This window comes from Haemorhous mexicanus, chromosome 2, assembly GCF_027477595.1.
Source record: "Haemorhous mexicanus isolate bHaeMex1 chromosome 2, bHaeMex1.pri, whole genome shotgun sequence".
NCBI lineage: Eukaryota > Metazoa > Chordata > Aves > Passeriformes > Fringillidae > Haemorhous > Haemorhous mexicanus.
In genome coordinates this window covers 46,728,565-46,740,551 of record NC_082342.1, presented here as the reverse complement: position 1 = coordinate 46,740,551, position 11,987 = coordinate 46,728,565, and the positions used below count along the sequence as shown (strand labels likewise).

Sequence of the window (11,987 nt, the reverse complement as noted above, 5' to 3'; positions counted from 1 at the left end):
GCCGTGCGCGGGTACAGGGCCACCTCCCCGCTTCCCCCAGCCCTGCTCCAAAGCTCCAAAGCGCAGAGCGGAGCGCCTTGCCGCCCTCCCGACAGCCGGCAGCGGCGGGAGCGCGGGCTGCGCGCCGGCCCTGCCCTCGGCCCTGCCCTCGGCCCGCCCCGCCGGGCGCTGGGGGCATCTCCCCGGCGCGGAGCAGCGGGGCGGCGGGACCGCGGAGAGCGGGGCCGAGCGCGACAGGCGGCGAGCGGGGCGGGGGAGGCGGGAGGAGGTGGAGGAGGAGGAGGGGGAAAGGGCTCCAAACAACACGTGATCCCCGCGGAGCAGCGAGGGAGCCGGGGGAGGGGACAGCGGGGCGGGCGGCCGAGGCAGAGGAGGGCAGCAGCCGCCGCGGTTGCCGCCGCCGCCGCTTTAAAGGCTCCCGGCGCGGCGCGGCGCGGCACCCGCGCTCCCGGCCCGGCGCGGAGAGCCGCGGAGCGGGGCAGCGCCGCGGTCTGCGCCGGCCCCGGCGTGGCGGCTCCGCCGCTGCCTCCCGCCCGCCCAGGGGCACCCGCGGCCATGCGAGGCGGCCGCCCCCGCGCCCGCCCAGCTCGGCGCTGCCCGCCGCGGCTGCCCGCCGCCCCGCGCTGAGCCCGCCGCCGCCCCGCGCCCGGCCCGACCGCGGCACCATGTCCCGCCGCAAGATCTCGTCAGAGTCCTTCAGCTCGCTGGGCTCGGACTGCCCGGAGACGAGCCCCGAGGAGGAGGGCGAGTGTCCCCTGTCCCGCCTCTGCTGGAACGGCAGCCGCAGCCCCCCCGGCCCCGCTGACATTCCCTTCGCCGCCGCCGCCGCGGCCAGCGCCGGGGCGCGCCGCGCTCCGCGCCGCCGGCGGGTCAACCTGGACTCGCTGGGCGAGAGCATCCGCCGGCTGACGGCCCCCGCGGTGAGTGCCCCGCGCCCGGCCCCCGCCCCCGCCCGCGCCCGGCACAGCCCCGCGGCTGCCCCGGGGGCTCGGGTCCCTGTCGGGAAAGAGGTGGCGGTGCCCGCGCCCCCCTCCCGGGTGGTGCCGCCGGATCGCTGGAGCCCGCTGCCTCTTCGTGCCCGCTCCGGCTGCCGGCTGCCAGCCTCGCAGACCGGCGGGAGTACAGCTCCCGGCAGCCCGGTGCTGGAAATCGGGTCGGGAGTCACGCTTAGGCGCAGCTGCCGCTTTGGCTGGGTTTATCGTTTCTGCCGAGTCCCTCTTTGAATGAAAACACAGCAATAAAGTGCTTATCACTGGTACTAGCGACGGGTTTTTTCCTTATTTTTTTATTATATAAAAAGTTGCATCTGTATGATGCATGGCGTGCACATTGTTCCTGAACAGTGAGGGGATGTGAACTTCTTACATTTGTAGGGCTTCTCTGTACTGCATAGGGTAAAACAAAACAAAGTTCCGGCTATGTGTTCGGAAATATTTCATCAACAGATTTCCCTGTGCCTCCTGGATGCGCAGACATTACTGACATAGCAGTTTCTTTAAATCAGACTTTGAAATCCAGCTGGATAGCTGCACCTGTAGTTGAGAGTCAGGGACGCATTGTCTGTGTGCTGGTAACATCAGGAGCGAATGCAGGTAGAGCCCGTAACATATGCTGGTGTAATTTTGTAAGACTGAAATCAGTGTCTCAGGAGTTCTTGTAGATTAGTGTAAAAAAGAAGGTTTTTCTCCAGCCTTTTTGTTATGATTGTGCTATGCCCCTGTGCATATGTCTGTGATCACTGCTAAAATTTCCTCCTAAAGTTTCAGCTGCAACTGAATGTTTGTTTGGGCTCTGAGATAGTTTAATGTATTAAAGCATGAAACGTTAATGGCAACAAGTAGTCGTAATGTGCAGGGCAACTGTATCTGCTATTGTGGCATCAGATCATCTTTTTTCATATTACTAGGCAGCTCTGGAAATTCCTTATGAGTCTCATCACCATCAACTCTCAGTTTGCATTGGTTTTAATATACTCTTTTCTGTTTGGAGTGTAAGTGCTGAACAAGAGTAGACAGGGTGTTTAATGAGAGAAGTTTTAGTGCATTAAATAGCTAATAGTCATCCAGTTGCAGTTAAGACCTTTCTTTCCCATTGATTTTTTCCCCTCTCCACTGGGAATCTGGTCTTGTAATGCTGTTATTAATAGATGATATTTCAGGTGACCTGTCTTGTTTTAGTATATTAAAAAAAGAGAGAAGCTATTTAATTTGATAGTAATGCAATGGTATAATTAGAGCATGTTACCCCAAATATTTGAAGTATTCAGAAGTAGTTCAGTGCAGTATTTTGGGATAACCTTTGTATTTGTGTTTTCTAAGCTTTGACTGTTACTTCCTGTATTATGTTGCTATAAGAGACAATTACAGTTTTGCATATAAGTTGTTGGATTTGTTTTAAAAATAAACACATCCCTTGAATTAAGACATGAATAAAACTCTGACAGATCCAAGTCCTCTTTCTTCCCTGCTCACAGAGAAATTTTGTTTAAGAACGCAAAAATTTCATCTAACATGGTTTTGATGTCCCAAACAACAGCTTTCATGGTTTCCCTGAGAGGTAATAATAGCAACCCTTGTTGCTAAAAAATAGGTTATTTAAAAAATTTAATGTGATAAACATTACTTAAAATTTCCCTTTTTATCTTTGCATCGTAACTACAGCTTCATTCCCATCTTACTCATTTTGGCATAAATTAATGTCATTAAGTCAAAGAAGTCTTCTTGTCCTAGTCTTGGTTTAGGGAAAGAACCACGTCCCCTGCCTTTTCATTTTTCACTCAGAGAAACCACTGCTCAGATGCTTTGTTATTTTGGTGTTTTCTTACTGAGCTCTGTCATACTGAATATATGCCTTCATGCAACAAGTCAAGTTGCCATATGTCTAACACTTTGGATCTGATTATTTTTTCGCATCTGCTGATATAAATCAGGAATAACTTTAATTAGAAGTTTAAAAAAGCCACTTTGCCTGTAAAATTGATTTAATGGGATTCATTTATGTTGTTTGTTAAATTAGAAGGCAAGTCTGAAGGGAACACTGACAGATGTTCTTTCTAAGCAAAAAGCTCTAATATTTTTTATAGATGTGGATAGATCTTCATTCCATACTACCATAGATAGGGGTCTCTGTTAAGTATATAAACATCCTTGTGTACATACAGATGTATATACTATATATCTAGCCTGCAAGGTTTAATGTTGTCTATTCAAACATAAATGCAGCAGCTATTTGTCCTCATCCCAACTTTCAAAGTTGAAGGATGCTACAGGTTCCTGATGTTCATACTTAGCCATAGTTTTTTGTGGCTTCCTTCAGCAATGACTAAGATTGAATACTCAGTAAAACACTGTTTTGTGTTTTCACTGAAAAAAAATTCTATGTGTGTATTTAATGATACTGTACCATGCAGAGAGTTCTAAGTGGTAGCAGGAGCTATTGAGAGCTGCTGTGGGCAGGTGGAAAGCCTTGAACAGAGCAGGAAGGAGCATCCAAAGGGCAAAAGGGCGTTGGACACCCAAAAGGGGTGTCTGTAGGGCAGAGCAGCAAGAGGAGGCTGTGCAAACAGGCTTCATCTTAGGAGTGGTAGTGCAAAAATGTGTACGAAATGTTTCTCCCGTGGAATTCATTCATGAGTTAGTACAGCTGTACTGTCAATTGTAGGAGATTCTGTAGAAAGAAATGCAGTAATGAGGTATTCAAGATATATTACACTAAAATACAGTGAAAATAAGTTACTGCATTTTTTTTATCACTTGTAATCTTGGTTTTGATTTTAGCTGAGTATTACTTTGCACAAACATTACTTTTTGTGGAACTGTGGAAAAATATCAAAAAGTGAACCTTGCTGTGTTGCAGCATTGCATCCACCCCATTCTCCTTGCTCCTGGACAACAGCTTCTAGCACTTTCCAGTAGGCATGATATTCCACCTTTTCTCTTATATTGATTATTGGAGATTTTTTCCTGCAGTATTTATACTAGAGGATGTAGGGACCTGATCCCTCTTTCAGCACGGGTTCATTTTATGTTCCCGTGGGTTTGTAAATGTTCCCTGAAATGCCTGGATGGGTGAAGGATTGCTGCTGTTTGTCTGGAATGCGCTCACTGCAAACCCTCTCTTTTCTGAGCCCCAGAACTAGAAGGATGGTAGGGCTTACCTCCCACCAAAACAGCTCTGTATTTTGGGGAAAAGCCTGTGGTGATGAGACCTCCATCCGCATCCCACCGCTGACATTCGTGAGTAGGCTGTGCTGGGGAAGCAGGGTGCACTGGGCAGGGGGGCAGAGCAGCAACAATGCAAGGAGAGGCAGCTCTTTTGTCTCAGCTGTGCTCACCAAACTAGCTGTGCATGTGCTGAACATCTCACCAAGTTGCTGCCCTGCTGCCTCCCTCAGTCCCAGTTTGCTGTGTATCCGAGTTCCCTGACCTCAGAAGGGTGGAGGCACAGCCTGGCGCCCAGCCCGTGGGGTTGGGGAGCTGTGCTCAGCACCTGGCTGTGAAGATGATGGCTGGTGGGACCAAACTTTGCTGCCCAGTGCAATGAACCCCAGGCTTTGCACACAGCTCTGGTGGCTCCATTGGCCCACGAGGTCCTGGCACCGGTGCTTCCTGCAGATTGCCCCATGGCTGTCCCTGCCCTCTCACAGCCTTTGATCCCTGTGATCTTCCCATAGGGCTGAGTAATTGTGAAGGCAGCTCCTGTCCATTCTAACATGTTCCTAAATCATGTTCTTGATAGAACACAGATGTCCCTCTGTCCTCCTTCATCTGAACCGCTGTCGGGTGGTCTTTGGTTATGCGCTCTGATCAGAGAAATCTGGAGCCAGATCCAGCTGCTCCCGAAACAAACCATTGCTCTTGTCACCAGGATGGGTTAAGTTTATTGGAGATAAATAATAAAATGTTGGGAACTTAATAGAGACATTGATTTTTGACCTTGTTTTTAAGAAATAACTTGGTAATTATATGCACATCACAAGCAAATTTAATGATACATTCTCCTTTTGATTCCAGCCTTGTTATTAAATTCTATTTTAAAGGATTAATTTTGCACCTACAAAGACATACATGTTGATTAATTTTAAGTAGAGAACATGATATTATATGCTATTCATTATCAAAATAATATTTTCTGCCCTTAGGAGCTCTACTATAGGAGAACAGTATCCTGGCACCAGCTGGAATAGATTGAGTCTTTAAAAGTGCAGTTTAGTGTTTAGTGTTACTGAATTCTAGTTCCATGCAGCAATTTTCACTTTTGCTCCAGTTCTATTTTGACTTGCATCCAATACCAGGCTGAAAATAGAATCTAAATCAGAAAAACACAATTTGTCACTGATTTGAAAAGTCAAATACTCTGCTCCCATCTAAGAGGCATAGGCTATCCCTAAAGGAGCCGAGAGTGACCGGGTGTGCATTCAGAGGAATCTGTGTACCCCTAAGCGCTGCACTGATCTTTCTGAAACACAAATTACAGCACAACACAGCATTAAACTGACTAACACTTCCATTTGATTTTATTTTCTGAAAGGCCAATGTAACGCATCGCTTACAAAACAGTTAAGTGAAAATCCCTTCTGCTATGCTTTTCTGTTCACTTAGAATTATTTCTGCCATTCTTTAAATGCCCAGTTCAAAACATATTAATGTAAGAACACTTTTTTTCCCTGTGTTATTTAGGAAGATGCTGCTGGCTGCCGCCAAATAGTTTGAATTTAAGAACTGTCTTTTTGAATGCAGCCCTTTCCCTGCCAGTGGAAGAAAAGTGAATGTAAAGGCAGTCATTTATGTTAGTGTGTAGGCTATGACTTATGTCACAGACCTACTGTAACTTCAAATTGCTTAATTGCAAGTGAATCCTCCAGTGAGCGGAGGTGGGGTTTTGGCAGAGAAGTTGCAGTGTATCAGCTTATATCAAACTGGCTCCATCCTAAACCTCTGCCACTTAGTGTCCATGAATACTACTCCTTTTACTAGCTTTTTACCTCTAATCCCTTAACAAGCTACTGCCACTAGCAGGAGAGGTAGCAAATTGATTTTTGCATAAGATTTCAAAAAAATTTTGCACAAGTATTCTGAGCTCCTAATGGCTTACATTAACACATTGTGTACAGCTAAGCTCTGCTGTTATAGAAAGACTTCTGCCTGTCTTTCTGAATGAAATAAGGTAATGTCAAATGATACCCGTATCAGTGCTGTGATGAGCTTATTCACTTAGTAGCCCAGGCTGGATGAGCTTCTTACATGAGTAACATCATTCTCAAGAATGTGGGTGTGAAGCATGAGAATGGTGAAGAGAGGCACATTCTATGAGAAACTTCTAATTTCTCATTTCAGCAGGCAAACAGAATGATTTTTTTTTTGAAAGTATAATAAAACCAGACTTTTGCCAGGTATCTTTCAACTTAACATAGACAAAAGTCAGTTATACAGAAGGTCACAGAAGCAGTCTGCAGTCAATCAATCTATTATTTCATAGCCTGAAATAGAGCTGTGATGTCTTAAACAGGAACATTCAGGAAAATATCATCAATATGAGCATCACAGTGGGTTTTAGTTGCTTTTCTTGTTCAGCAGTTTAACATCTGGTGCAAAGAAAATTCAGCTTCAGCAAATAAAATACTAAAAAAATTATCTGCCCAAGGGCCTGCAGCATTGTATTGACCTTGATGAAATTTTATTGAGTGTGAGTTTAAGTATTTGACATCTAATGCTTAGACCAGTCACAGTAATATTGGCTTTCTTAATATATGTGCTGTTCCAGGCTGAATCTTAACTTCCCTTCAGTGCTTGGAGAAAACGTGTCTTGGAAACATTCACAGGTTGCAGACACGTTTGCTGCCTGGAAGCAGTGAGCATATCCCTGCTGAGGAATAGGCTTGCCCATGGGCAGCTCGGACCCGCTGGCTGACAGAGCAGAGCGTGGCAGCACTAGTGGTGATCCCACAAAATTGATCTAAATTGCTTTGCACTTCTCTGCCTCTCCCCTGGCCAGAGCGTGCAGGTGCAAACAGAGAAAGACGTAAGGGAGACGAGAATGTCGTGATCAATAACAAATGCCCCTGCAAAAGCAGTGAGCCCTCATGGCTGCATCAAAACGAGCGTGAACGTCCTTCATTTGAAACTGTTTGAGCAGAGCCAGTTACCACCTCACAGCAGTTGGTTGTACTCTGATAAAATGCATCATGTTAATTCAGAGGAAAGCCTTCTCTTGCCTTCTATGTCTTGTGCTAACGTTAAAGGCTGCTATGAAGTGCTTTGAGTAAAAGAAGTTATTCCGTCCTGTATCCAGATTCTTTTTCTATGTGTCGGTTTGCCAACTCTCAAACTAAGTTTCAGAATGAAGATTAAAAACATCTGTGGTTTGTCCATAGGTTTCAGAGGGATAAATACCTATGCAGAACTGCATGTGAAATTAGGTCCAGTTACACTGGGGGAATTGGTTCTTCTTCTATCTCAGCAAAAAAAAAATCCTTGAAAAGGACCGGCCTATAAAGCTTTTAATTTCCTATCAGTCTGCTGGAGTAGCACTGATGATTTTATGTAGTAGATATCAGTTGCATTAAAAGATGAACAGGTAGCATTAGCAATAGATCATCTGTTATAATCTTACTGAACACATACTCTCTGCAGCACAGAACAGTTTTTCTGTCCATTTCAGACCAGGCTGAAATTCAGAGATTAACAAAGTGATTGCAGCTGGTGTTATAGGGGATAGCACCCTGAGATATTTATCCTTCGCTGTCAGGGAGTTAGGCTAGATGATCTAATAGGCAATTTCCATCTGTAATGTCTGTGATTCTTCTAGCTGAAAGGCAGCTGGGGATGCAGAACTTACATATTCTAGTCATTATTTAGCTCTGCTTTATTTCTTCACAGTGTTTGCATTGTTGCCATGAAATAGTATTGGGCAAAATTCATAATCTCAATGCTGTTTACTAAATTAAGGCAATTCTCTGATGTGCACCAGCATTTCTCTGTGAAGAGGACCCCAGTTTGTATGAACTGAGGAGGAGAATGGTCTCAGGTTTGCCTGCCAGTTGTGCTGAGCTCGGGCGCTGCACGGTCCCGTCTGGATCATCGTGAGCTGTTGCAGCAGCTTGTTTTGCCTCCAGCTGTCAGTCACCCTGCCCTGGATCCCCAGACAGTCCACTCCTGGGGATTATGCATCTTCCTCTCTTGATACCGAATCTGCTGCTAGTCATGGAGGTCTGCAAGCAGGGGGTGCTTTCATATGGAATTGGGAAGCTGGTCTTCATAAAAATAGGTGCACCATAAAATGTTGAGAATCTAGAGAGCAGACCTATATTTTTTTCCTGATTACATTATCAAAAGCCCTATTAAACCCCTAAAGATTATTTCTTTTTTAAAATTTCAGATGATTGCTAATGTTGTGTCTCTGATTTCTGTCTGTTCCCTATCATTCCATTCTTCAGCTATTGGGAATGGGACAGGGAGAGTGCTGGCTGTGCAGGACCTGCTAGGGAGTTTTCTTCCTTTCTGCATCATCAAAACATTGCTGCATGCCAAAGGAGCCTTCCTTTTCTTTTTCAGTTCTGCTTTTTCCTAGCCACAGCAATTTCAATGCTTATCTCTCCACTCCTGGCACTTGGGAGTGTTGATAAATGTTTGTCTTCAACTGGAGTCTTGATTCTTTGTTTACAACTTCTTTAATTCAATATTTTGCTGACCAGAGGGGTAGGGAGGGAACAGTGTTTCACTGCTTACATGATCATGGGGTAAATATTAAAAGTACCCAAACTGAAAATGACTGTTTTGCCATTTATCTTCTTTCGGATGGGCCAGATGCACACCTGCTCGTGTGTGCTTAGAGATCTGCAGTCACCTAAGCACTAAGGCTTGACTAAAATTGATTTTGAAATGTGAAAAAGGAAATGTTTTTCATTAATGAATGATCGCCAGCAGTGAATCTGGCGATTAAAGTCATACACATCTGCTGAGTTGGTGATTGAACACTTGAAATTTGAAGCATTTAAAACTTTCAGTGTCACAGTGCTGATTTGGCTGAGGTCCACAGGCTCTCCTGCAGGCAGGGGTGCAGATTCCTCTGGGAAGGACTTTGCAACTCCCCAGGGCACAACACTGTGGGAGAGCCCCCTGACCCAATGGACATACTTGAAGGAATTCTGATAGAAGCAAAGTGGTTTCTAGCAGAGCCTGTTATGCTCTTCAATGCTTTGCTTTCCATGTTTAAAATTTTAAGCACTCAGGTTTTTAACAGCATGACTGCTGAAGCCCTTCTGAAGCTCAGCTAGGAGCCACTTAGCTTTTCTGAGGAAAAAATATTTGAAACTTTGTTAGGGTTAAGGAGGAAGTGTCTGTGTACCTGGCTGCTCTCTTGGCAGTGTTCTATACAGCCCTTTCTTCCCTAATTCCATCTGGGTATCTTAGGATGCACAAGGAATGGCATGGAGAATTTGAAACTGCATTTATGTAAATTTAGACTGAGTCATCTGGGATACTGTGTGCAGTTCTGTCACCTCAGTGTGGGGTTTGTCTGTCCTTACCTAAACATTTTAAGATGTCGAAGTCTGTAGCAATCAATCAATGTCTCTTCTAGACAAAAGAAAGAAATGGGTATTTATAAAGACTAAGTCCTCAGGCACGTATTAGATGCCAACCAGAGGATTAAATGAATCACTGTGGGTGCCTGCAGTTGGGCAGATGAGCCCTGCAGTTTATTTCCAAAGGTGTAGCAATCAAATGAAAGACATTTCAGAGGCAACAGAAAATAGCTAGAGAATAAGCTAAAATCTCTGTACTCTGAGAAGATTGGAAAGTTTATGTTAGATTGCCTTAGGAAAGACATTTGTAAGAAGGGATGAAGTAAGAAGGGATGCAGTTAAAGTGGAAGTTCTTTCCCCTTTGCCTTGAAAACTGAGGCAGTGAAGCTGCAAGAAGAGAAAACTGAACTGAGAAAAAGAAAAAAGCCCCACAGTTTAAACTAGAATCCTTTTCCAAAAGAAGTTGTCTGAGTTTAAAAACCAGGAATATTTCAAGTTCATTTAGACAAATGTCTTCATAAAGATTTTCTCCGGTTAGTCATTACAGGAGTTTTTGAGGAACTATTACTCCTCTATCTTCAGGACTTGAACCAGTTTTGCACTACTGGAGAGCAGGATGAGAGCTAGCAGGAAGGGCACATTTCTCTAGGAGTGCATCTTGTAAGCAGGGGTGGCTGGCAGAGTGACAGTGGCGGTCGTGGCAGGGCTGCCACCGCCGGGATTGCTGCCTGGTGGTGCCAAAGGCCAGGCACTCTGCTCAGAGAGCAGTGAGGGGCCAGGGGGAACAGCTGCCGTAGATAGTGAGGGATGACGGACAGATCTTTCCAGAGGCCCTGCAGAGCCAAGAACCTGAACTCCATGTCAAAAAGAAGGAGAGAAAAATAGAGATAAGCTTTGAGAGTTGAGGGTGGAAACTTTCAAGATGCCGAAGGCTGGAGGTTGGTTAGTGCTGACAGCATAACCAAGGGCCCTGTTCCACCTGTGATTCATCAGGTACAGAGGAGGTAAAGTGCCCTGTGAAGAGGTGGGAGAGATGACCTCCCTCCCTTCAGATGGGGCAGCAGAGCCTCAACCCCTAGAAGGTTCCAGAAGAGGAGAGTGTGGTAGGGATCAGAAGCTCTCTCCTGAGGAGACAGAAGCCCTTGGTGTTCCAGCCTGCTGTGCTGTCACAGGAGGTTTGCTGCTTGCCAAGAGCTCACACACGAGCCTTGCAAAGAGGCTGCCAAAGCTTGTTTGTCTCCTGGACTGTGACCACTGCTGCTCATTCATGGGGGCACCTGTGACGCAGCCAGGGGGAACCTTGAGGAGTCGGGAGTGGCTGCACGGCTCGGAGTGCAGGGCTGAAGGCTGCAGTGCCCAGCTGGGCTCTGCTCAGTCCTGCTGGCCAAGGGGGGAAGGCTCTGGCTGGTGCAGGCACATCTGGTAGGCAGTCTGTAGCTGTGATGGAGTGTTAGCCAGGCTGTGATCTCCAGGGACATGGGGTATGCTCTGGAGGAGCAAGGACTGCTGAGCAAGAATCTGACAAAGTGAGCTGAGGTCAGCTCTAACTGGCTGCACAACCTTGTGAAGGCGCCTCCAAATGATGCTTGTTGGGGAAGGGGGTTCATTCTCTGAAGAAAAGGGTGAGCAGAAAGATGCAGTCTACAGCTAAACTGAGCAGGGTGTGTTGGGAAGATTGAGTCAGGCTTTCCTTGGGGATACAGAGTAGAAGAGGGATGAGAGGCAAAAAAGCTGAAAGATGGGTGTTTTAAAATCAGAATTATGGAAGGAAATGAGATGTCATGAGGGTGTTCAGATGCTGGCACAGATTTCCCGGAGAGGTTTTGAGATTGTCATCCTTGGAGAAACTCAAAACTTGTCTGAAGAATGACTCGAGCAACCAGTTTTAACTCAAATTACTTTGAGGAGGATGTGGGTCTAGGAGACCTCCAGAGGTTCTTTCAAACCTGTATGACCCATTGATTCAGTAATTTTTTACAAATTATTCTGATACATTAGGGTTGGCTATGATGTCTGAATTCAGAGTTATTTTAGGGAAGTCCTCTATTCTCTGCCATGCAAGAGATCAGTCTGAGTATCTCCAGTGTTCCCTTATACCTTACATGTCATCATTCCATATGATGGATGTGATCTGGTTTGGCAATCCTTGGATTAATTTACAGTTAGGAATAACAAGAATTTGTTTTACTTTGATTTGTCCTCAGGCACGTGAACAGATGTGACTACTCCTCTTGTGATGCATACAAATATTAGTCAATCATCATAATCAAAAGGAATTGTTGACATTTAATTGCTTAGGTAATAGTCCCTGGCTTATATTTACATTAAATCCTATAATTTTAAGTAGCCATGAAACTTTACAATCTCTTCAGTAAATAAGTGGCCCTGAGCACCTAAATGGCATTACAGTAGGGGAGGTGTATGGTTAAAGGCTGTCTTTTACCTCCTTGAGTGGTAGAACTCT

General features: G+C 45.7%; 1 protein-coding gene across 1 annotated transcript in view; it reads left to right on the top strand.

Moving 5' to 3' along the window:
• The first annotated feature begins 646 nt into the window (after window positions 1–646).
• GUCY1A2 (guanylate cyclase 1 soluble subunit alpha 2) overlaps window positions 647–11,987 on the top strand; it is a 152,239-nt gene continuing 140,898 nt past the window's right edge. The window contains exon 1 of the mRNA XM_059838644.1: window positions 647–920. Coding sequence (XP_059694627.1) covers window positions 666–920 — 255 coding nt within the window. The 5' untranslated portion in view covers window positions 647–665. The remainder of the gene's footprint in view (window positions 921–11,987) is intronic.